The following is a 27572-nucleotide window of genomic DNA, read 5'->3' on the forward strand; positions in this document are numbered from 1 at the left end:
CTCATCAAAGCAGTCACAGGACCTACCCAGATTCAATAGTATGAGAAATAGATTCAACTTCTTGGTAGGAGAGTAACAAAGTAATAATGCAGAAGAACATGGACATACAAGATAATATTGTGACCATCTCTAGAAAATATAATCTTCAACAGTCTTCTCTCTGGCTAAAACGATTCATATTCCTTCTGCATGCAAAAAAAAAAAAACAAGACAGAAACAAAAACAAAACACACTCCCACAAGTACCCCAAAGTCTTATTCCAATATGGCATAGGCTTGAAATCTAGGACCTTGTCATCTAAATCACTTTCAAGTGATGATAAGCCTCCTCAGTGCTGATTCTAAAATGTATATGAAAATTCAACAGGCTTAGAATAGTCATGACATTTTTGCCCAGTTGGACGATTTACACTATGAGATATCAAGCTTACTTACTATAAAGCTAAAATACTAAGATAAGGTGATGTGGTGCAAGAACTGTTAGAGACAAATTAATAGAGTCCAAACATACAACCCCACACATAGGGCCAACTTGATTTTCAGCAGAGGTGCAAAGTAATTTAATGGAAAAGAAAATTTCTTTCAATATTTGGTACCAGAGCAAATAGACACTTGAATGGACAAAAATTAATCTTAAGCTCTACCTCCTATAATACAAAAAATAATTTGAGATGGATCATAAATCTAGATGTGAAAGCTAAAAACAACCAAGTTTCATGAATAAAACACAGACACACCTTAATGACTTTTGTAAATGCAAAGATTTCTTACACAGAACATAAGAAGCACTGTGAAGAAAAAGAGAAACATATTGCACTTAAGAACTTTGGTTCACCAAAATACGCCATTTAGAAAGTGAAACAGTAAACACTAGACTGAGAGAAGGTATTTGCAATACATATAATCAATAAGGAATTTTATCTTGAATATTTAAAGAATTTCTACCAGTCAAAAGGAAAACGGTAGACAATCCAATTATAAAATAGGTAAAGACTTGAACAGTCCCTCCACAAAAAAGAATATCCAAATGTCTAATAAGTATACGAAGAAGCCAAGTAAAACAAAAGGAGAATAATCAGACTTAAAAGTTTTCTGGATTCTAATTTTAAGGGAAAGAGAGAACTACTGGTTCTCTTTAGAATTTCCATCTGGTATTATGTTAAAAATTTAATGATAATCACTAAAAAGAATAAAAAAGGATGTATAATTTACAATCTGGTAGGGAAAAAAGAGGGATTATAAAACAAACTTCATAAATTCAGTGAAAGTTAAAAGGAGAAACACTTTTAAAAAGCATAAGGGATGGTAGAAATAAATACAAATATAGCAATAACACAATAAATGTAAACGAACAAAATTTTTCATGTTTTTAAAAATAATTTATTTTTTCAGTTACAGTTGACATTCAATATTATATTTGTTTCAGATGTACAGCATAGTGGTTAGATATTTATATAACTTATGCAGTACCCCCCCCCCCAAGTAATCTAGTACACCCTTGGCTCTATACATAGTTGTTGCAACTGTACTAATTATATTCTCTACGCTGTGCTTTACATCCCCATGACTATTTTGTAACTACCAAATTGTATTCCTTAATCCCTTCACCTTTTTCACCAAGTTCCCCAACCCTCTTCCCCTCTGGAAGCCATCAGTTTATTTTCTGTATCTATGAGTCTGAGTCTGGTTTATTTGTTCATTTATTTTGTCCTGTAGATTCTACATATAAGTGAGATAATATGGTATTTGTCTTTCTCTGATTTACTTCACTTAGCATAATACCCTCTAGGTTCGTCCATGTTGTCGCAAATGGTTAAGATTTCATTCTTTGTGGGGCCGGCCGAGTGGCGCGATGGTTAAGAACTCGCTTGGGATGCCAGAGGGCCCCGGTTTGGATCCCACATATGAGGGCCAGTGAACACTGCCTTCTACAGCTAAGATGCTGAACAACAGCTCAACCTGGAGCTGGGCTGCCATGAGTCGCGGTGTAGGCTGCAGTTCCTGTGGCAGTGGGTTGCCATGGGCTACCATGTGTAGCCAGCAGCCAGCATGAGCGGCCAGCAGTGAGCGGCTGTCCAGAGGCTGGTGACTGATCTGCCTCACCCGGGAAGAGCGCAATGATGGTGCCAACTTGGGCAAGTGAAGCAACGTCTTCCACAACTAGATTGAAGAACAAACCGACAGCAACTTGTCTGTTCCCCTTCCCCAATCCCCCAGCACTGTTCCAATCCCCCCAATTCCCCAATAAAAATCTTTTAAAAAAAAAGTTAAAAAAAAAAAGATTTCATTCTTTGTTATGGCCAAGTAATATTCCATTGTATATACGTACCACTTCTTTATCCAATCGTCTACTGATGGGCACTTGGGTTGCTTTCACATCTTGGCTATTATAAATAATGCTGCAATGAACATAGGGGTGAATATATTTTTTTGAATTGGTGGTTTGGATTTCTTTGAATAAACACCAAGAAGTAGAGTTGTTGGGTCATAAGGTAATTCTACTTTAAATTTTTAAAGGAACCTCCATACTGTTTTCCATAGTGGCTGCACCAATTTACAATCCCACCAACAGTGCACAAGGGTTCTCTTTTTTTTGCATCCTTGCCAACACTTGTCTATTGATTTATTGATGATAGCCATTCAGACAGGTGTGAGGTACATCATTGTGGTTTTATTTGCATTTCTCTGATTAGTGGTATTAAGCATCTTTTCATGTCTATTGGCCGTCTTTATGTCCTCTTTGGAGAAATGTCTATTTGTGGTCTGATGCCAATCTCTGGGTATGTTGGTTCTGGGGCCTCTTGGGAGGGGCTCTGGTGCAGGCCCAGGTCAGCCACTGCCTGTGATCAGCTGGTGAGTACTTGGTAGGAGCTACAAAGCAATCCACAGTTGGTTGCTGCCTGTGCAGGACCTGGAAACATGTGGGAGAGCCACACTTTGAACTGAGGATGGCTGCCAGCAGTACCAGGCCTGGGGTACTGCTGGCAGAAGCCCAGGACACCTCAAGGCCTGCTCCCATCTGCCAGCTCAGCTGCTGATACAGCTTTGTGCAGCACGCAGGTTGGGTGAGGCAGGGTCTCAGGGAGTCACCAAGGTTGAACTAGTGTTCACTAGGTTAATGTAGATTCTGGCTTGGTGCCAGTCTGAGCCTGAAACTACTCAGCAAAAGTCTCAGAGCACAACAAGGCCAGCCGCTGCCCACCTGGTGTCCATGGACCCCTGAGAGTTGTCCAAGGAAGAATGTAACATGTGCGGGGCTGGCTGCTCCCTGAGAAAATGCCTTAGGTGTTGAATGGGTTGGGTGGGGTCGGGTCCCAGTGAGTCACCAGGATGGAGCCAGCAGGGTTGATAGGCCAATGTAGACTCAGATTTGACCATGTGGAATAGGGCTCAACACTAGAAAGATGATGCCCACCTGCCAGCTGTACAGAAGGAGGGATCTACACAGGAAAAATGGTGACTGTCCCTCCAGAACTTGCTCTGAAGCCACAAAACTTAGTCTCTCCCTGTATTTTTCTGATGCCTTCCAAGTCACTCTCTGCCAGAACCCAGGGTGTGTACCTGTGAGCAAGTGTGCAGGGGCCCTTTAAAAGGATGTATGGGTTTTCCACAGTCTTCCGTGCCACTTGGACAGTCAGAATTCATATTGTTTTTCACAGCCAGATGTTGTAGGGGCTCCTCTTCCTGTCACTGGTACTTGGGGCTGGAGAGCCCCAAATGGGGCTGGGGTCACTTGCTCCTCCAGGGGGGACCTCCGCAGCTGAGATACCCCTCTGGTTCTCAACTGCTACACACAAATGTGGGGCCACCTGTTACACATCTCTGCCCCTCCGACCAGTCTTAATGTGGCTTCTTTATATCCTTAATTATAGAACTTCTGTTCAGCTAGAGACTTCAGGTCATTCTCCAGGTTGATTGTCCTAAAATTTAGTTGTAATTTTAATGTGGTCACAGGAGGAGGGAAGCACAGTGTTTATCTACTTTGCCATCTTGGATCCTCTCTCGACATTGTTTTCTTTTTTGGACTCTTCCATCTCTGTTTAAAGACAGGGATTGGCAGGTAGATTTCCTTGTAGGATACAGAAAGAATGAAAGTAAAATGATGGTAAAGGGCATACCAGGCAAATAATGTATTTTTAAAATTATACCTATGTTAGTATCAGGTAAGTTAGAGTGTAAGGCAGAAACATTGGTAGAGATTAAAAGGTTTACAAAATGATAAAAGATACAACCCACATGGCAGACAATAATAATTTTGCTTAAATTTCCCTAACAATATGTTCTCGAATCTTCACAGCAAAAATGAACAGAAACACTAGGTTAAACTGACAAATCCATAACCTTTGAGATTCTAACCCATCTCTCAGAAATTATTGTTTGCCTTTGCTATGTAACACATAGCTTAAAACAACTACCAAAATTTAGACACTTAACAGCCATGTATGATGAGCATTAGCTCATTATTTTGTGGGTCACCAATTTAAACAGCATTCAGCTGGGTTTTCTCAATCGAGTTCACGCATGTTTGATGGCCTCACTCACATGTGTACGCTGAAATGAGGGATAACTTGTCCATGTTTATCTATTCATCTATTAAATTATCCTGAACTTGTTCATGTGACAGATCAGAAGCAGCAAGGGAGCCAACCCTAATGCACAAGCACCATTCGTCTTTGCTTGCAACACGTTTTCTAATGTCCCGTTGGCCAAAACAAGTCACATGGTCAATCTGGATACAGGGTGAGGAGATTTTATTTATTTATTTATTTTTATTTTTTAAGATTTTATTGGGGAATCAGGGAAGGAAAACAGACAAGTTGCTGTCCTTTGGTTCTTCAGTCTAGTTGTGGAGGACATCGTTTCACTGGCCCATGTTGGTATTATGATCATTGTGCTCCTCCTAGGTGAGGCAGTCTGTTGCCAGACATTGAATGGCCGCTCACGGCAGCTCCCACAAGCTGCCCACTGCTCACGATGGTTGTCGGTCACTCGGCAGCCCACTGAAGCCTACGCCGTTGCCGGCCACTCAGGGCAGCCCAGCTCCAGGTCGAACTGTTGTTCACCATCTTAGCTGCAGAGGGCGCTGCGTCACTGGCCCATATGGGAACCGAGACAGCAGCCCTGCTGCTCAGAGCTCACGCTCCCAAGCCACCTCTTAACCAACTGAGACACTTGGCTGGCCAAGATTCTACTTTTCTGATGGACATACTGTCCCATTACAAGGGCATGAATACAGGGAAGAAAATATTTTATGGCTATTTTTACAACCTATACATTGATAGAGCAAGAAGACAAAATTAGTAAGGCTGTAAGATTTGAACAATACAGAGGTTTTATATGATTGATACATGGAAAACTTGTACTCCACAATTTAAAAATACCAAATCTTTTAAAGCAAATGTGATACACTTACAAAAATTGATCACGTACAAAGTTACAAAACTAAATTCAGCAGAAAATGAAGAACTGCTCTTTTATAAACCTAATTTTCAGGTCAAAATTCAATAAGCTAAATTTCCCAAGGACATGTTTAGAGATTTAAAAATGTTTTAAAATAATTCACTAATCAAAAAAAATTCATAGGAATTAGAAAATATTTTGAATGGAATAAGAAATATGACATAACTTATGGACTGTATAATAGCTAAAGTGATATTTAGATGAAAACTTTAGCTTTAAATGCTTATACTATAAAAGAAAAATGATGTTAAGTAATGAGCTATATACATGCCCTCAAATTAGAAAAAGCATGACGGGATTAACTCAGGAAAACAGAAGGAAGAAAATGAAAAAGAACAGAAATTAATAAAATAGAAAACATGGGTTTATTAGCACGATTCAAGAAAAACATGCTAGGTCTGTGGAAAGATTAACCAAAGAGACTAGCCTCTTCCTAGGTGGATCCAGAAAAACAAAGACAAAACCATACACTCTTTGGGTAAAAAAGAGAAATACCTACAGATTCAGCAAGATTTAAAAAATAGTTAGAGAACTACAATTCATTTTTATGAGGCAACTGTAACCTTGATAACAAAACTATACAGGAGCAAAACAAGACATGAACTAATGTTAATATCAATTATGAATACAGATGAAAATATCATAAATAAAATATGATCAAACCAAGTGTATGTGTAAATCATGATCAACACATGCAAGAATACTTCAATATTTTAAAGAATTATCAATGTAATTCACTGTATAAACACATGAAATGGAAAAATATAGGATTATCCCAAAATAAGCAGAAAACAATTTGATAAAATTCAATACTTGACATCAATTTTACTGAAAAAATCTTTTTACACCAGAGCAGTAGGAGAAAATTTTCTTAACTGATTGGAAGGAATGTATGAGACCTACAGCAACTATTATATATCATATTTAATGATGAAATAGTCATCCCCAAAGCAACAAAATAAGAACATCCATTATCACCACTATTACCAACCATGGGACTGAGGTCCTAAAATGTTCTAATAAGATAAGGAAATAAAAAGTATAGGAAATGGAAAGAAAGAGATGAAATTTTCATTATTTGCAGATCTACACAGAAAACCTAAAACTGTCAGTGGACAAAACTATGACAATGAATAAGATAGTTAAGCAGTTCAGAATCTTGAGCTGGATTCAGGATCAAGTACAGAATCAACTTATATATATTTCTAAGCCAGCAATAAATTAAAAAGTAATAGTAAATTACTATTATGCTACCAGGTATTAAGACATATAATAAAGTCTTAGTACTTAAAACAGTGTGGCATTGGCAGTGAATAGGTGAATGGAATAGAACATAAAATGCAGATCCATAAGATCATTAGAAGTTAGGCATAGAAACAGCAACATTTCAAATAAAGCAGGAACAGATAGATAGTTCAATAATGGTGTGAAAATTGGTTCACAATAAGGAAAGAAATGCCATTGGACTCCTATTTCACACTGTGGATAAAAACAACTTTCAGGTATATTAAAGTCCAAAATTCAAAAGGTAAAACTTCAGGGCAGGCCGAGTGGCTTAGTTGGTTAAGAGCTTGCTCAAGAGCTTGAGCTCTGAGCAACAGCAGTTCGATTCCCGGCCTGAGCTGAGCAGCTGCTGAGCTGCCAATGGGTGGCAGGATGCCTCAGCTAAAAATAAATAAATAAATAAATAAAATAAAAAGTAAAACTTTAAAACAAAATATTATAGGTAGATTTTAAAAAATGTTTGGGCAGCAGAGAACACCATAGACAAAAGATAAGCAGTAGATAGGACACAGTTCAGTATGTTACAGATAAAGCATTAGTATTTCAACTATTTAAAGGACTAAAAGTAACAAGAAAAAGGTGACCCAGTAGGAAAATAGGGAAATGATAATAAAAAACAATGTATAGGGAGAAAAAATGGGGTATAAAGAGATGATCATTTTCACTAGTAATCACAGAAGTACAAAATAAAAACAATCAACTTTACCAATTCCATCAGAGAAAAGAAAATGTACATCAGTTAATATTAAGCATTGGTATGGCTGTGGGGTCATGAACTCCTGCACTGCTGACAGGTCTGTAAATTAATACACAAGTAGCCCGCTTGAAGAAGAGCAGGATAGCAGTGATGCAGTCAGGCTGTCACCTGGAGAAAGATGGCATGTAATTCAGGTTTGATTTATTCACAGAGACTATTTTGGAAGGTGTGGGCAAAGGAGCTGCTACCTGGAAGGGACTGGGGGTGGGTACTGCCGGTTCCTGGGACCTAGGAGCGCATCTTGTAGAGGCTGTCTTGAGAGGAGCAGTGTTACTCAGCGGAGGGTCACAGATCCCATCTTGCAGGCAGTAGAGCCAGGTGAGGAAACACCTGGGCCTCACTCTCCCCTCAGGTCTCCTGCCGCGGTGCACTGTGGGATACACACCATCAGCAGCTGAATGGTCCTGATGTAGTTCCGAGATTCAGCTTCCCAGGGAGGGGCTGGATGGAGAGAGGACTGGGGGGCAAACAGAAATATCTGGCAAGATCAGTAGTTAATGAAATCGAAAATATTTGAACCCTACAACTAGCTATTCTACTGCTAAATATAGTTAAAAGAAACATTGTTACAGGTTCCTGAGGACACATGTACAGGCATATACAGTGCAACGTTACTGAGAAGACTGTCAGAAATACCTCAAAATTGTAGCAATGGGGGAATGGGTAGGTAAAAGGTGGGATGGATTTATGATGGGATATTATAGAGCAGTTAAAAAGGATTAATGACATCTTTACTTTTTAACGTGGATGCATCTTGAAAACGGTATTGATGGAGAGAGAATTGCAGAGCGAGGTGACAGAAGTATAACTCGGTGTTCATAGGGAATGCCTTTGGTACCACAAGCAGAAAACCCAACCACAGTGGTTTAAAGGAAATTGGGGTTTATTTTTCTCACCCGTAGCGGTAGGTCATGCAGAGCTGGACGAGCTGCTGCAGGTCAACACGCAGGGTCCCCTCACGGCTCTTGGTGTATGGCTCCACTTAAGGCTTCCAGGGATTTCCGCGCAGCCCCTTTCTGGGGAGAACAGTGAATTTATTATACTTCAGGTTCTTTAGCAATTCAGTTGGCCTGGACTTTCCATCCATGCTTTTTGTATTAGTTCTCAAGTAGGCATGAAGTGGGTATTTTTTTCAATCCGGTGAATTTAATGAGTAAAAAGCCGAGGGAATGTGTTACGTCTCAGGTGAACTCTGGTGCCCCACATGTAAAATGTTTTGAGGAGATGCGTTCCTCTTGTGAGGTGATGTGAGGTGAGAGCTATCAGCAGGTACCAAGCAGCGAGTCCGAGTGAGCCTGGGGCCATGCCGCCTCACCCCTCCACCGTCTTTACCGATGGAATAGTAAGAATGCAAACTGGAGCTCTCCACCATCACAAGAGGGTTTAACAGTTTGGCTTTGTAGACAAGTGGTTTCTGCTTCTAACCTGTAGCTGACTGAGAGCATGGCACAATCGTTACAAAGGGAGACGGAACTAGAGTGGGTATTTACCTGCTTGACCTATTAACCCTTACCTTGTAGATTGTGAAGACATCTGGGTCAGTTTAGAGACGGTAAGTATCTTTAATTATGTCACCATACGATAGAAAGTATTTCTAGCCCAAGTCTAGCATTAATTATAAGCCGGTGACCATTTCTATGTCATCATCACCTTTAACACTCTGACCATAACCCTGGCTCAGGATGGTTTTTATTTTTAAGATTATGAAACTAAAGTTTCAGAGAAAATAATTAGTAATAATCATATTTCATTACTTTTGCAAGGCACTGCTGCTTCCCAGGGAAACTAAAACTGAGGTGGAGACAGGCATACAGGATGTTTGTTGCGAGGGCGCTGGAGTAAAACTGCTGTGCAAGGGCAGAGAAGTGCTGGGACTGAGCAGCGGAGAAGGGCTGTGCCGGTCTTAGTGAAGCTGATGGCCTTCCGGTTATCCTGTGTTGGCAGGAGGCCCCGGAAATTGGCGTCTTTACATCCCTATGTTGATAAGTCATTCCTGGGAGTAGGGCATACTTTGGGGAAGGCAGTTTTCTTTAGCAAAGTCCCAAAGAGGGCTGTCTGCATACTTCCAGCAGCTGTGGAAATGTTCTTTATTCCTGAAGGGAGATCGGGGAGCCACATACAGCATCCAGTTCAGGCTATCAAGCCTTACTAAGAACAAAATCCCCAATTTTTATTTTATTCTATGATGTTATTCCTATTTTATCCAGAAACTGATTTAAAAACTTCGCATAGTAACTGTAATCTTTCATTTCCACATTTTAAATCCAACCTTGGTATGCCACAGGTGACCATGAGTGTTACTATAATAATACCACTAAGTGGATAGGTAGACTATTATTACTGAAGATTCTAGATCTCTTACTTTGATACCTTGCATTGGGAGCAGGGGAAATTGTATATGTGCAACTCCAAAAATTGGTTTAATACTAACAAACCTTGAATCTAGAAGTTTACATTAAATCTGGTCTAAATCTCTTCTACAAGATTTCATACATTAGGACCTTTGTAGATTTTCCCTTTGTAGCTGTTTTTTGTTTGTTTGGTAGGAGGGCACTGGCTGAGGTTGAGCCCTACTCCCACAAGGAAAAAGAAGTGAATCTATCACCACACTCTCAACTGTGGACATGAAAAAGAAATGCTCAACCACACCCTTTCCCATGGATGTTTTACAAAGTGGTTTCTTTTAAAAAAAGTTTACAGCTTTAAAACAACAGGAATCCCATTCTCTCTCTCAATAGTAGCAAAAATATTTAGGTTTTCTGATCTCATATAAAGTATGTAACATAAGGGTATAATCTCTTAAACATACTAAGTAATCAATAACTGTTTAATAATTTGAAATGTCATTACTAGTAAGTTTCCCCAAGATATTGTAAAATATTAGCAATAACTGAACATTAAGAACAATTCTCACGTCAGATCTCTGAACGTGAGATAAAAGCAAAACCACTTGTTCAACTTGTCTAGTAAGCATTGATTCTCCTACATAAAGACCGTAAGGTTTTCTTCTCATTTCAGATTTCCAAACTGGATCCATTTCTGAGGATGGCATTATTCCGATTTCATCTTAGGGATAATCTATTCTGCAGATGAGGAAACCATGCTCGGAGAATGTATGAGCTATTGACCACAAGGCTAGAGACCAGGCTGCCTTCTGCTATCTCACCGTCAGCGGAAAGGTGAAGGGCAGGTTAGGGGTTGAGGAAACAGGCAGCATGTAACAGGAGACGCGGACTTCAAAAGGAAAAGAAAGAAGATTAAAGTGTTAGGAAGATTCCAGGAAGGAAGGAAGTTCACGGAAACAATTATGGAAGAGCAGCAGTTGAGAAGAAAAGGTGAATAACAGTGTCTTCCTGAGCTCAGTCCAGGATGGGGCCACTCCTGCCTACTGTCCTTCCTTTCTCTTCTCCAAAAATGTTATGCTGTATTAAAAACGTGTTCATTTTGTTTGGAACACTGATAAAATGATCTGAACTTACAGGTAGGGAAATATAATAGAGCACTGCTCAAATGGTTTAGAATTAGTATGTCTAATAACTAACAAATGTGTCACATAAGTCCAGTATAACATTTTCATTGGCACTTGAAATAAATGTATTAGTCACTAGTGGACGTGCCAAAAGGAAAATCCCCACCCTATTCCCACCCCCTCAGAGCTACAAATGATTAAATTATTAAGTAGTAACAGTGACTTGGAGTGCAAACAGAAGTCATCATGGTTATGCTTGTTTTCAATGATTCACTTTCACATAGTGTTAAGATAATAAAAAAAAGTTTGGTACTAATAAAAACATGCTATTTAAAAAAAACAAAACACCTCAATTTCGATTCTGGTGCTTGAAATTGTAGCTGGCTTCATTTCTGAGTGACAACCTTTTCGAGTTTTCGATATCCTTTTCCCCATATTTGATAAATATAATGAGTAAAAATTAGGTATTAGCTGAAACACCGTCCACAGGAAAGCTTTCAAAATTGAGAGTGTAGCTTTGCTTTACTCATCTTTATCTAGTCCTAGTATATCCTGGTCAAACCTACGTGGTCTTTGCCTTTTGCTTCTAATAGACTTGAGATAATCTGAGAATTGTCAGCATCCTATATTAACCTAGAGCTAGGCAAAGCTTACGTGGAAAATATTTACCTAATGTTTCTGACTTAAAAAAAAAATCTTGCACACTGTTCTAGGCCAAGCACCATACTCAGCACATAGCAGATAGAAATATTGCTTAAGGGGCGTCACTGCCAGGATGGAAGTGTGAAGCGCTCCATGGATGTACTCCCTAGAGACACAAGCAAAGCCAGAGAAGGCTATAAAAACCCAACCTTGATGTAGAGTCTCTGGAAAGAGGCCTCAGAGCTCAGAATAAATGAAGAAACAATGACTCAAGAAAACCTACTAACACTGAGCCATGACCCCTTCCCTCTCTTGCTCCCCACTCCTCACCCCCCCTCCCAAGTCAGCTCAATTTGACAGAAACCCCACTCTGGACATAATGTGACCAAGAAGATGGGGCTCCCCCTTCCCTCAGCTTCCAAACAGGGGGGATCATATCTCCTCTGCAGGATAAGTTGCCAGCATTTCATATCCCCTCCAACTCCAAGCTCACAAGGCTCAATTCTGATGACTGGCTGACAACTGGAGGGCTCCGTCCTTCCACTGAGCTCCTCAGGATGAGGACCACCCCAGGGACGGCAGACCAGAATACTGGGATCCTGGCCTCCGTCATCCCAGCTCACTCACAGGGCACAGCCATGAGCACCAAGTTCAGGTCGGAGGTGACTGCCCGATCCAGCACCCAGAGATTTGGCTCACAGATCTTTCCCGGGGAGAAGCAGTTCATAAGAAAAGGGAACTTGACAGTTCTCCCCAAAGGAACTGACTTTATTTGAAAAAGAATGTGGAGAAAATCAAGCCTAAGGGAGCACTCTGAGATAACAGTGTCTCTTAATTAGGAGCAAGAAGCTAAACTGTAAGTCACCTAGTTTACCAGAGAAAACCAGGGCAAGAGACAGCCAAGAAGCGGGCTCCCCTGGTCAGAATAAATCTCAAAAGGTGGCCTCAAAAACCAGCCCTGCCCAAATTCAATTCTATCACACTGCTGGGCAATTCATGCCAAAACAATGTCAAAAATAATAATCAACCAGTAATCAGTGGCATCAAAGGGTTGGGTGTAATACCAAATGAGGTAGACAAATCTATCAGAGAGATCAGAGAAAGAGACAGTTAAAAAGAGCCCTGCTAAAATCCCAGGTAACTCTGTGCCTGCCCAAGACTGCAGCCTCTGAGGAGTGACATCAGGGGGTCACACTGTGAGGGAAACAGACTTTACTAAAATAGTCCAGCCAAGTCATTCAACAAACAAACAAGCAAACAATAATAAAAAACATTCCTTGAGGGTAGAGAGACAGGAATTACTGTCCAGAATTGCTAAACTGGATATCTAAAAATATCCACTTTTTAACAAAAAGTTTATGAGACAGGCAAAGAAACAGGAAAGTGCGACCCATGCACAAGAAAAAGACTAGGCAACAGACACTAACTGTGAGAGGCACCAGATGCCATATTTAATAAAGAAGCCATTATAAATACATTAAAAAACCTAAAGTAAGCTATGCTTAAAGAAGGAAGTTATAAAGAAAATGTCTCATCATAGAGAATATCAATAGATAAAAGTCATAAAAAAACCCAAATGGAAATTCTGGAGTTGAAAGAACAATAACTAAAATTAAAAATTCATTACAGTGGCTCAATAGTTGATTTGAACTGGCAGAAAAAAGAATCACTGAACTTGAAGACAAAAAGAAAGGAATAGAAAAAACATTCTAAGAAATGACGCCTGAAAGCTTCCCACAGTTGAACAACCTTAATCTACACATTCAAGAAGCTCAAGGAACGTCAAGAATGATAAATTCAGAGATTCACACCCAGACATATGGTAAGAATACTGAAAGATGAAGAGGAAATCTTGAAAGTAGCAAAACGACTTGTCATGTACAAGGGAGCCCCAATGAGGTCACCAGCTGACTTCTCATAAAAAATATGGAGACTAGAAAGTAGTAAGGTGGCATATCCAAAGTACTGAAAGAGAAAAAAAACAAAAAAGCTATCAACCTAGAATCTTACATTTATAAAAACTTTCTTTCAAAAATGAAGGCAAGAAAAGAGATTTCCAGATAAACAAAAACACAAAGAACTAATTGCTAGCAGACCCACCTAACCAGGAATAGTAAAGTTTTTAGACAGAAAGTAAACCCATGTGGAAGTCTAAATCCACACACCAAAAAGCAGTGGTAAAGGTAATTAGGTAATTGTAAAAGACAACATAAATGCATCTTTCTTCTTCTCTTAATGATGTAAAAAGCAGTTGTATAAAGGAATACGTGTGCAATTGTATTGTTGGGCTTGGGACTGATAGAAATGTATTACTTTTGGAACTAACAGCACAAAGGAGGTGAGTGGGAGCAGAGTTGTGTTGGAGTACAGAGGTGATATAGAGATAACACCAGATGCTAGCCTGAACCCACACGAACAAGTGGAGAGCCAGAAATGGTAAATAAGAATGCAAATAAAACTCTATAAGTATAAACTTGATCGTTTTCATGTTTCTTTAATAGACATAAAATTATATAAATAACTGTATAGATTTGTAACATATATAGACATAATACGCATAGCAGTAGTACAAAAGATGAAAGACAGAACAGAGTTATATAGGACTAAAGTGTTTGTATCTCACTAGAATTAAATTCATATATCTGAAGTAGATTCTTAAAAATTGAGGTGCGTATGGTAAGCCCTAGAGCAAGCACTAAGAAAATTACTTAAAAATATGGTGGAAAAATTATCAGAAATTTTTCTATATGAGACATATAAAAAACAAAAGTAAATTGATTAATATTTCTGTCCAATTATATACCAATAACAGCACTGAATGTGAGTGGATTAAACAATTCAATCAAAAGGCGGAGACTGTCAGACTGGAGAAAAATGAAAAATAACTCCATTTTAATTGTGTGATACTAGACTAAGGTTGGCAAACTATAGCTTCATGGGCAACCACCTGTTTTCTGTAAATAAACTGTATTTACCACAGCCAGATCGATTAATCTATGTATTGTCTACAAGCGCTTTTGTGCTACGACAGCAGTGTTAGGAAGTGGTGACATAAACCACATGGCCTGCAAAGCCTAAAATATTTACTATCTGGCCCTTTACACAAAACAGTTTGCTGACTTAACTCAAGGAAACCCACTGTGGAAGTTCTTCAACTGATCCTGTTTCCCAGGGCAACAGGGAGCAGGGCTGTCATTGGGAGTGAGATGGGAGGAGTTTTAGGAGTCTGAGGGCAGAGAAGCATAGAGTTGCCCAGTGAAAGGGTAGTGACTGTACCAGGGAAATGGAGCCGAGTGCAGACAGCACTAAGCTGCCACTCTGGAGGAGTGGCAGGCAGAGCGGGATTGCTTCTGACGTGCAAATGCATTAAGAACTCTTGAGAAAGTGAATCTGAATCTGACCAGAAGAACTGCCCCCTCACTTGTCCCCTTACATCCAGCAGCATTTAAATATCCCATGATTTCGGAAATTCCCATGTGTGACGGGTTCCTGCTGAAACAGCACTTACAAAGCGCCTCACGTGTGAGAACCTATCAGGCTAGTTTGATGCTCCTTCTCCTCTCTTACTTCATGGTCACTGTAAGGATTTCTCTCTAGTTCTCTCTTCTTTGGCTGTTGTTCATAGATTCAGTTCACTCTCCTCGCTACACATTCTAATTACTTTTGGGTGTCTTTCAGCCTTGTGATTATAATTCCTGTTAGCAATTATTCTCTTGACTAACCTCAGAAATTCTCCTGGCATCTCCTCCTAATAAGCATACTGTGAAGTCATAAAAAAATTCTTGCAATAAAATTCTCTATACAGTCAAATAAATAGTGGCAAGTAAGCATGCGTCTCTTTGAAAGATACCTGCACCCCAACCGGTGCTTATAATGGACTATCTGAATTCCAAAGATATAGAAATATCCAATCCCAACTAATTAAAAATTAAATATTAGTAAAAAACTTTTACTACTTTCAAGTACATAGAATTAAAACTTGGTTTATGACATTTCTATCTGTGGTTTTAGGGAGGTCTCTATGGAACTTGTTTGAAGAAGAGGAGAAAAATGATTTGTACTGAGCTACCTTGTAAAAGAATTAATATTCCAGGAGTGATACTGCCTCACAGTAAAGCACTGTAGTCAAGTCAAATTATCAGAGCAGGAAGAGGCTTACAGGCTAGATAAAATAACCAGTATCAAACAAACCATTTGGAAAATCTTATTTAATCTACTGATACTGTACCATGAAGAAACAATTTAATCACAATAAGTGCAGCCCTACTTATTTTCAGTTTGTAATCTTGAAGATTATACTGTGTGTCAAGGGAATAAAAAAAATACATGCAGTATATGCAGATGCAATGGACTTTATAGTATTTCTTTCCCCTGAACAGCTAATAGGACAGATCACTATTATAAGGGATTCTGTGATAAGTCCTTTCAGAAAGCAAATACTTTATTAATTTGTATTTTAATAGTTTATCCTAATATTTGATAGATGCATACAGTTTGGTTTGGCTAAAAAAAGACAAACAGTGATCCATCCAGCCAACAGGAGAAATCTGATCATCTTTCAGGTGAGCTAAGGTGAAAAGATTATTTATTGTAAGTAGATAATCAGGTGGTATTTCTGTTATTTTCCTAATTTTCTTTTTAAAAGAAAACCAAACGCCTTTTATTAAACATCTTCTATTTACCTAAGCAAGTGCTAGTAGGGAAACATGATCTGTGTTAAAAGAAAGCTATTTTCCTATCCATATTCCAGTTTAGTTTTTAAGCCTTGAACCCATTTAAATGAGGGCTATCTGAAAATATACATGTCTTGCTGTGGCACTTAGGTTAAAATGTCAGACACCAAATCTTTTCAATGATACATGGTTGAGTATATTCTTAGAAAAAGAATGATGATTCGAGTCTTGCTGCTCTGTTATAACCAAAAGCAGAAATTGCTACGAATAGTAGTTCCACAACTGTTCTTCCTTTCCACAGTTTTTTTCCTTTGCTTGATGTTTACCTTTTAATAGTTGCAGATCAACTGAATCTGTTCTAAGTTATGGTACTAAATCAAGCCAGATTTAACTACTATGTTCCCTGCTAAATTGGGCCTGCCCTTTTTATTAATATCACTTTTAAAATCTGAATATTATTTTGATTTTGAATAAAAAGAGAAACTGTGTATTACTTCTTTGGATTGATATGAGAAATTATATGCTAAATGCCATTCATTTTCATAACATCCTTAAGAATGGAATGCTTCATATAGTACATGTCATATGTTCCCAGTAAGTACAATAGATAAAAAAATTCTAATGTATTTTGTGATTTCCACATTATTCTCTGCATTTTCTGTTTTTACTTTATATTTAAAATATTTTCCCTAGGTGTTTAACCCATAATTTAAAAATTTTACATTTTATCTTTATCTATTACATCTCTGGAATACTTTCAAAATTAATAATTTCCTAAAGATGTTACATAACTAAAAAATTAAGTAAGAAATTCTTTCCTACATAATAATGGAAGGGAAAATAGGGACTAAAAAGCAGCTATTTATGAACACTTTACAGATTCTGAAAGATTCATTGTCACAAATAAACACACTTTTTTAGATGTCAAAGACTATTAGACAAAACTTTTATTTTGAATGTGATTTAGAGTCACAGGATCAAACTTAAGAATCACTTATAACTTACTGCTTGATCAAAATTAACATAAACATATAACAAATTATATTTTAACTCAAACTGACAAACCACTTACTAAAGAAAAACTTCCTGCTCTGCGCTGTTATAATATTTCCTATGAAGCATTGGTAAAGAATGTTGTGCCACAAATGGTTAAAAGCAACATTTTTAGGTAATATGAATAAGATATACATACATTACTCAAAACAAATATTAAGATTATTTTCTCTGCAAAGTTAGCTTGCAAATGAAGAGAAGAAACCCAACCCCGCATACTGCAATAGCCGTCCTCTTCAGAATTCCACTATTCCATGTAGATACTTCTTCTATTAATGGTATATGAGTTGGATCATTTTCTCTTTCATTTTGCAACTGATATTTGGTATAGGAGGAAAAATAATTAATGAATAGTACACTTAAAATAGAAATATATTTGATTTTTAAAAAGATAATACTATACTCATATTAGTACATTGGTTTAGATGTAGCCAATACAAGATTCCCAAGGAACATTTAAAGTGAACACGTATGTCATGAGAAACAGCCTTTCTTTCACCAGGAGCCATTTATAGTAAATCATTAGTTTCCCATTAAAAATAAATGCTCTCATAGATTATTATGTTTTCATATCATGCTTTTATGTCATGAAATAAAGTTCCTTTAATGTTAAAGTTCCTATTTCGACCTATAAGAAATGACAATTGTTATTTTTTCCTTCTGTATTAAATATCAATTGATTTCTTACAAAACAGTTAACCATTCTTTAGCACACCTATAATACATGAAATTTAATAAAAACTGCAAGATTTGATGCTAATGCTAGAAGTTTAATCTTTTATTTCAATATAATTGCAGAAACAAGCATCACAAAAAATTAAGTGGTTCTTTTAGTGCTTCTCAGCAATGAAAGTACATGACCCAGTCAGTTTCTCAATTCCCACACATAGAACTTCCTCACTAAAGAAGGTCCCCCAACTTGCGTGTTTGTGCACATGCGCCTAACAGAGAGGGAAGAGAGAGAGAGGAGAGGGGAGAGGAGAGGGAAGGGGGGAGAGGGGAGAGGAGAAGGGAGTGGGGTAGAGGGGAGAGGGGGAGAGGGGCGCCTAAGGGAGAGGGAAGAGAGAGAGAGGAGAGGAGGAGAGAGGAGAGAGGGGAGAGGAGAAAGCGGGGAGAGGGAAAGGGAGCAGGGGGAGACGGGAGAGGGGAGAGGGGACACTTATTGGGGGAGAGGCAGAAAAGGGAGAATGAACAGAAACCAAAGATCCCTGAAAGATTAAAAACAATCAGGCACATTTATAGAGGGATATTTACTAGAAGCATCCTGTGCTAGAGTGGTGACGAACACTTTCAACATCAGCAAGAGTAACTACTTCTGAAATCTACAGTGTAAATATTTAATTTCAAAAGCTTGCAAAATTAATTCTAAATTTATAGCAAAAATGGACTTCAATGCCAATGTCGCTAATACTGTATTCTTGGTCTAACTTCCAAATGGCTTCATTCAGCCACAGATTCCTTTCTGACACCGATGCCCCATTTACTGAGTCCTGACACAATCATTCCTTTTATTAACCAATTACTTAGAATGACCCTTCTGACAGGAGCATGTCAGTATGTTGGTCTGAAAGAGAGTGATGTGGTGCTAAAGTCTAGCTTTGACCTCTCCCACCCTCTCTCTGTTACCTCCATACACTCACTCATCTATGATAACTCACATGGTTCTTTTTAAAAATCCCCTTCAGTTATTGGTAAACTCTGAAATAGCATAAGCTAAACAGGCACGATAGCATATTTGCAAATTTGGAAGCCTTCACAGTATCTTTAAAGCAAATCACATTATGGTGATTACTACTCGTTTACGATGAATCCAGAAAACCCAATGCACTAGCTTGTTCCAAAATTAACTTTCCTGCTCAAAGAACTGTATCTGCCATTATTATAAACCAGTGACTGTTTTCAAGGCTAGTCCTTACATAGAAATGTACAGATTCAAGTAAAGAATGTCACGAAAGAAGGCCTTCCATTTAGCTAGAGAAAGCTACAATTTCTGTTGATAGGACACATTATTAAAATACATATTATGGTAACTGATTGAACTATTTATGTTTTGGAGTCAAAGCCAACCCCTAAAGCAGTTTCTTAATTTCACTCCTTTAAGAAAATCTGGTCTCTCTCTTTCTCTCTCTCTCTCTCTCTCTCATTTCATCCCAATTCTTAACCCCCCCAACCCCCACGCCCAAATGTTTTTAGCTCATATTGAAGAAACCAAATAATTACCAATATGAGACAAAGATGACTTAGGGAATTTCCTATACTACACATTAAAGGTCGATGCTTTACAGGAAGTATCTTTACTTAAATCCTTCCATATTTCCCTTGGATTCCCATGAAAAACACCCTACTAAGTGAAATCAATAAAATATTCCCTTAATTCTAGATGCCGGGGATAGTGAAGATGAACAGTGCTATCATTTACATGTTGTCAGCTAGCTCAGGCTCTCCCTAGCCTGTGTAGCAGTTTGCCTGACATACAGCAGGCACTCTTATGTTTGCTGAATGAATAAATGTCAGAGATAATACAAGTTCTAAGAAGCCTCTTCTCTGGAGTTATCTTCTAAAAGAACTTTGAAGCAATTTCTCATTTACCCCATTTAAAATGTCTATTCTACTTTTTTGTAGAATTTACTTCACAATTTTCTGCTCATTTTTTTAAAAAGACTCTTTTTGACTGAACATATGTTAACAGCTAGAATGACAAATTACTTTGACGATGTATAAAATTTATTCTGAGGAAACTTTTTTGATGAAAAAATATTAATGAAAATATTAAATGACTTATGGGTTGATACTATAAAAATTTAATGCAAATCTAACGTTCACATTATATATTTTAAAATACTATAGATATCAAACATATTAAATAGACTTGGAGACCTCGGAAATGAATTTTTTAGTCAAGTGCAAGTTTTCCTTTACTACCTATCTTCAAAAAAGTTCCCTATTTAGATTTTGTTATAGCCAATTTTCTTAATGGGGGGAAAATCACCTGTCTTTGAATCTAGAAATATACTTGTATATAAGTATAGAAACAAGAACTAAAAAAGCCCACACTTTTTTAAAAAGTGAAATTGTAAAACATATTGTACGAAGTCTAAAAAATAGAAGGAATATTTCATCCACAATCCTACCTCATTAACAGAACTAATAAACTTTCATTTGGGTAATTTTTTTATCTGCACATTTACAAATAAGTAAAACTTACAAATATAACTTCATACCTTTAACAAGTTGATAATTCATTTTCATTATTGTTTACAACTGGCTGCATATCATTATCCAAAATAAGTGTACCATAATTTATTTAATCATTCTTATAGTAGAGGACACTTCTATATACAATTTTGGAATTATTAAACTATTACCGAAAAATGTATTTTTATCGTTCTTGGCACATCTTGCCAAAATGTTTTTGGAAGCGGCTGTGACAGCAGTCTCACACGAGAGTATCGGTTTGGTGAACTCTAGTAGAGTAATACATTTCTCCCTGCTAATTTAAAAGATGCAAATCTCTGTTCTTTTAGTATGCATTTCTTAAATGACCAACAAAGTCTGTTTCCTACGTATATTTGTTCCTTTGGAAACTGTCCTCCTTTCTACTGTCTAGTGGGAGCTAAAATTGCTTTAGTCAGAATTACTTAATCGTCTAACATACAATGCTGCAAATTATGTCCCCCACTTTTTACATTAAATATATACCTTCTGAATTAAATCCTTTAGTTTGCAGACCTCTTCATTCAAATCTTCAACATTACTAACCAGTTCTTCACAAACTGAAGTAAAATTCCGAGGCGAAGCCCATTCGAGCACTATCTGTTAATATTTTCAAAGGTTACATTTTAAAGAACAGAAAACAACTTACACAACTTTATAGCCACAAAAATTATACAACACTTTCAAACATTACATTATTTAACTGAAGAGCAAATGCTCTTTTTTTTCAGGATTGTTCAGGATAAATCCTGACGCCAAAAAGTCAGTAATTTTATACAAATAGTCTAACTAGTTTCCTGAATGCATTTACCAAATAAATAAAGTATATATAACATTATGAAGACTAATATTAATAATACTTATGGTGAAGAAATAAATTCATGAAAGTTTTAAGAATGACATGATTCCCATGATAGTGTTATATAAAAATCACACGAAAACAAGTACATTAAAATTTTTTCACTATAGGCAAACAGCTAAAGCCAAATCCATGAAAAACTCTACAAAATAAGTTTGCTTTTACAGGTTATTTATACTTTCTGTATTTAAAATTTCCTTCATTAAAAACCCTTATATTGATATAGTTTTTAATAACACTCGACACACTGTTTTGTTTCAACTTTCACTTGGGTCTCCTGTCACCTTATATTTTAAACAATTAAATTTCCTTAGGAACAAATGGTAAGTTCAATACACGATCAGTTTAATTTTTAGTCTGACTTATTTTTCTTTTCTTGTGGTATAGAAGACAAAAAGATTTTCAATTAATTACTATGTAAAAGAGCAATATTAAATACATTGACTTATTTAGATCTTATATGCTTTTGTAGAAGATACAATTATACCAGATAACCACTGTTGACTGAATTATCACTGACTTTTCTGAAATGTTCTTCAGCATTCATACTTTCTTCATTTAGTAACTTTTGTAGAATACCTTGTGAGAATTTACAGGCAACTCGGTAATGATATTCTGTACAGCTGTTATTAAATGGCGACATTGTTTGTTTAATTTCAGAAGAAAGTTGAGGAACTCATCACCACTAAAGAGAGAAAACAAGCAGGAATCACTAATATGAGCAATTTACTTCATTCTATTAGGCTAGTTACTCAATGTCTAGTCATAACACTTAGTAGATTCTCTAAAAAGTATTTACAGAGTGGCTTAAATGTATTAGCAATTGAAATAGGCATTGAGTATACAAAAAAAGCTGAATCTCCACTCTTGAGAATCTCAAATTTCCGGATGAGAGGCAGACAATTCTAAAATCATTATTCACAGGGACATACAAAGAAATATAAAGTGTCAATTTTGAGTATTTACTATGTGAAGGCACTGCAAGCATTATTTTACATTCGTTACTCTTTTAATTCCTCCCAACAACTCTGTAAGGTAGATGCTGCTGTCTAAACCTCAGAGGTAATGAACTTGGCATAATGGGACTAGGGAATTAGTAATGCTTAGAGAGAGAACCTGAACCAAGTCTGGGGCCTTAGATTAAGTTCATCAGGTAGGAAAGGAAGAAAAGGGATTTTGGATGAAGACAACAGCAGGTGCAAAAGTACGGGAGTAGGAGAGCACCGAGCTATAACTACCGCACCATTATGAGAAAGTAGGAGGAAAAGAGGCTGGATATAACCATTTATTTAAGGAACTTTTGTGATATGCTAAGAAACTGAATTTTATCTTTTTGATAATGTACTATCAAAGGATTTTAAACAAGGAAGTAGAAAATCAGATTTTTTTTTGTATGAAAAAGCTTATTTTGGGGGTGGTGAATTAAAGGAACACAAAGGAGGAAGTAGAGAGAATTAGGAAGCTAATCCATCTAAGAGATGATGAAGGGAAGCTTAAACTAAGGATCTGGCCGTGTCAGTCTGATTGGGGGGAAGGGTAGAATGGTGGTTTAGGAAACATCTGGGAGAATAAACTGTAAAACTTAGTGATGGGCTGCATGTAAAAGAAAAGGAAGCATCTAGGATGATTCTAAGTTTTTTGGTTTCAGTAGAAGGAGGTACCACCATGCAAAGAAACGAGTTTAGGGGTGGATGGTAGGGAAGAAAGTGAGGTGAAGACAAAACATTATGGCATAATAACTAAGAACACAGACTCCAGTCAGGAAGACCGAAGTCTGAATTCCACACTTAGGGTCTTGGGCAAGGCTAATCTTCCGCCAGATATTTCCATAGCTCTCAAATTGAGATACAAGGACTGTCAGGAAGACTGAAAGGGACAATGTATGAAAAGCACCTAGCATTTTCTCTCGAACACAGATGGCATTCAAACAAACTTAATTATAATGATGATGGCAATGGCATGAGACATGTAGATGACGACAGCCAGTAAGCAGGAGAAAATGTCGGTCTTGTAAGGGTGCTTATCCTGGAGATCACAGGCTTTAGAGGCTAGACAGAATTCAAGGAGCTGGTATACTTAGACGGGGAAAAATTACATCTTTATTTTCATTAACCTCTGACATAAATTCAGTCTTTCCACCAATTGTGAATGTAGGCACAAACCACAGCAGTATTAGAGGCACCTGTAATTTGATCACCAGTGGAAATCAGAACTATGGTCATGGAGAAGACCACAAAGAAAAGGGACACAGAATGTGAAGAGGGAGAGCTGACAGGTAGAACAAAAAAGCTATCAAAGGAAAAGCAGCCTCAGAAGAAAAAAATCGGGAGGTAAGGTCTGTTACGAAAGGCAGTGAAAGGGATGGATTCAAGAATAAGGAAAAGGTCAAGCATGTGAAGTATTTAAGATAAATCCACTGATTCTGGCAATGAAGAGACACTGGTGGCTAGATTAGTTTCAGTGACAGAAGTCAATTTACAGTAAAAGCTACACAGAAACTTATTCAACCCAACAGAAAAGTGAACCAAGGATATGAATATGTAATTCAGAGAAAAAGAAAAAATGAAATTTAAATGGATAATAAACATGGGATTACAATAAAATAAGGTGTTACCTTCCAGCGGAATGACAACAATTAAAATCATTCATATCAAGAGTGGACAAATGTGTGAAGTGACCTTTCTGGAGGGACATTTAGCAGCATCTACTATACTCAAAAGGCACACAAAAACTACTACTATGGGACCAAAGGTACTTCTGAGTCCACACGCAATTCTTCTCAGGTAGAAGTTCTGACTACACTACGCAGAGTTTCCTTCATGCTCTCTCTGGGGGAAAGGTTCTAACAAGCACACAAGGTCATAACAAGGTCAGCCTCCAATGAAACTTACCAGCAAACTTTCCTCTGAGACACATTGCTGGGACTTACATAGTATTTTAATTTAAAACAAGCCTTTTTTTCTTAGCTATTTGCTTGAAAAAGAAACAGTCTATATAAAATACTTTAAACTTTATGAACATAAAGTCATATATATATATATTTTTTTTTCAAGTCACCAAAAATGAAAAGTGTTTGATGGTTGCTTTATAAAAGCAAACTGAAATAAAAAAATTTAGATAAGCGCTTGTTCTATTTAGCAAAAGTGGTATTTATAAAGGCCTTTTCAAAACAAATATAATTCTTCATTCCATTTTCTTTCTGATCTTTACCATATAAAAAATAGAAGAACTTGAGTATATTTCTGTCAAGACAACAGTCATTACTTATATTAATTTTGTTTCTATGTAATATTTATATAAGGTACACTTAGTGCTCTTTAAATACTCAAATTTTATTTATCAATAAAAAGAATAATTACTCATAGAGTAACTCATGAATGTCCTGTGTGTATTTTACTGCTCAAGGAAATTAAGATCCATTGAGCACTGTCATTCAAAATGTCAGCTGAGAGCAGGTACATAATTCTAGATAGGCACTCACCCACAGTTACGTGAAATAGAGTTTATATAAACTTATAAACTCTTACTCTGAACAAAGTAAGGCCGATAAGTTAACAACTTAGTTCAAATAAGCCAGTAATATTATGAACAAAATCAGCCTTAGTGAATGAGAGGAAAATGGTGATAGATCTTGTTCAGAGCCTCTAAATACATATGTAGGCGAATGGTAAAAAACACACCTGTACAGTGTGCCATTCATCACACACCGTGTGAATGGGTGGCCCACTCTCCACCCCAGAGTCATGCAAGCATTCACCATACAGACCTTTCCATGGTAGTCCTGATCATTCTGTATCCATTTAAAGGCTTCAAATAAGCAGATATGGCATATGGTAGGCTATCATCTGACTAAGTTATCATGTATTTTCCACGAAGCCAAACACTCCCAGGCTCCTCTCTACCAGAGGATTATACTTCATGCCCCGGTGACATAAGGCCTGGCCTGTGACGAGTTCTGGCAAAGAACATATGACTGGAAGTGACGTTTAACTTTTGAACAGAAGCTGTAAGAGCCACTGACTGGTAGTGCCACATCTCTTTTCCCTTTGCCACAAGAGCAGCGTGTCCTGGTTGGAGCTGTTTCTCCAGCCCCTGCTCAGAATAATAACGAGGAGGAGGGCCACTGGCAGCTGACCATGTTATAGGTGGTCAAGAAATAAACTCGGTAAACAAAAAAGAAAGAAACTGTAACTAAAAGTCATTTAGATTTAGAAGTTATTTGTTACTGCAGCATAACATAGTATAAGCTAACACAACAGGCCATATTTTAAAAATGGAAGTCGAGTATTAGGATAAAATTTATCCAAATATACATACTATTTGTAGAATATCTAAAAATATCTAAAAAATGTGTAGAATATCTAAAAAAATTAAAATTCCCAATGCTCTTGTCCAAAGATAATGACTGATACTATTTTCCTCCAAAATATTTTCTTATAGTCCGCATTTTCTTCCAGTATTTTTCATATGCATATATATAACTGGCATTATATCTCACAGTCCACTTTGAATTGTGCCTTTTATACTTATTATGAGTATCTTCCCATGACATTGTCTCAAAATAATTTAAATGGCAAAATAAAATAATTGTATTGGTGCAAAGTAATTTAACAGCTCCCCTGATGTTAAATATTTGCTGTCCAATTTTAGAATGTTTATGAATAATAGATGTGAACAATATATTTTTTATATAGAATTCTGTTATCTATATAGATTTTTCATTTTGGAGGAGAAACAGTTTCCTTAACGGATATAATTTTCAGAAGCCTTTGATATATTCAAGTAGCTGTCAGATAGCTCAGAGAAAAGGTGTGGGCAGAAACTGTTGAAAATGTCAAGACATGAATGAAAACGTAACTATTGCTGTTCAAAATATTTCAAAATAAGTAAGAATGGTTATAATACTTGTAAATTACATTCTGTAATTCTGCAACCATACTAAGTGTAGAAAAAAGTAAATGCATGGCGCATGTGTTCCTGTAAAAGAGACTATTTTAGAAAATTTAAACACATAGAAGAAAAGTATCTTAAAATGAATCAGTAGGTAAATTGTTGAAGTGACATTACCAGATTATAATCAATCAGTTCAACTTTTCTTGCTGTTAGTTTTCTTATGACTTAATGACTAATTTCTTCTTTAAAGAATGACTTTGAACGAATGGGAAGTTAAACCTTTTCCATAACAGCATGTAAACAGAGTCTGTGATTTAATAACAAGGTCAAATTCCTGAAATATATATCTGCCAGTTTTATTTTTTAAAAAATTCAGCAGTTTTAATAAGTAAACCATTCAGGATTCTGCACATTCTTTAAGTTTATTAAATCTCACAAAGTAAATTCATACAGGCAACTCTGCCATCATACAAAAGAGTTACATTAAAAAATTTAATTTGCAAGTCAGTCATGTAGAACTTAGAGTATTCCTTCATAGAAACAATAAATTCAAAAAGTAAAGAAAATGAACTAAGTAATTCAAGATTTGCTCATTTTCAGTACTCACAACTGAAATCCTTCACAATGTGTTCAAATGTTTAAGAGCTATATTATTTTGAAACGATGATAAGGTATTATTTTGAATATAAATCTTGTTATAAGGAAATATATTCAGAAAAAGGAAAATAATTTAACTTTGCAATAAAATTTTTAAGAAACCTGGATCATCTAAATTATCCCCTGGAAGATTTCTCTAAATTCTAAAATGGTGTGGAAATTTATTATTCGTGTGTTTAATTAATGTTTATAGTTTTTAGGCAGGCTAACTAGTGATGATATTACTGCCTTTGTAAGTATTATATTTTAGAGGATATAACTTGGATGAACCTCAAGGAAATTAGGCTGGCTGAAAAGAAGATAATCAAAAAAGGATACGTACTGAATGATTCCATGTATGTAGCATTCATGAAATAACATCATTTAAAAAATGGATAACAAATTATTGGTTGCTAGGGGTTAGGGATGAGGGAAGGGATGGATGAGGGAGCCTGTGTAATGCTGTTAGGTGTACTGATTATGGCAGTGGTCATATGATACTACACATGATAAAACTGCATAGAGCTATACCCATACATAACAATGAGTACATGCATAACTGGTAAAATACGAATAAGCTATGTGGACTGTACCAACATCAGTTTTCTGGCTTCAATATTGTACTATAATTATG

The 27572-nt window shown here is 36.8% G+C and overlaps 1 protein-coding gene across 1 annotated transcript in view; it reads right to left on the bottom strand.

Moving 5' to 3' along the window:
- Positions 1-17499: 17499 nt before the first annotated feature.
- ASZ1 (ankyrin repeat, SAM and basic leucine zipper domain containing 1) overlaps positions 17500-27572 on the bottom strand; it is a 112055-nt gene continuing 101982 nt past the window's right edge. The window contains exons 7-10 of the mRNA XM_019654762.1: positions 23343-23457; positions 21989-22094; positions 21037-21150; positions 17500-17652 (exon numbers count right to left, since the gene is read on the bottom strand). Of these exons, the coding sequence (XP_019510307.1) occupies positions 17500-17652; positions 21037-21150; positions 21989-22094; positions 23343-23457 (488 nt within the window). The remainder of the gene's footprint in view (positions 17653-21036; positions 21151-21988; positions 22095-23342; positions 23458-27572) is intronic.

This window comes from Hipposideros armiger, unplaced genomic scaffold (genome assembly GCF_001890085.2).
Source record: "Hipposideros armiger isolate ML-2016 unplaced genomic scaffold, ASM189008v1 scaffold_230, whole genome shotgun sequence".
NCBI lineage: Eukaryota > Metazoa > Chordata > Mammalia > Chiroptera > Hipposideridae > Hipposideros > Hipposideros armiger.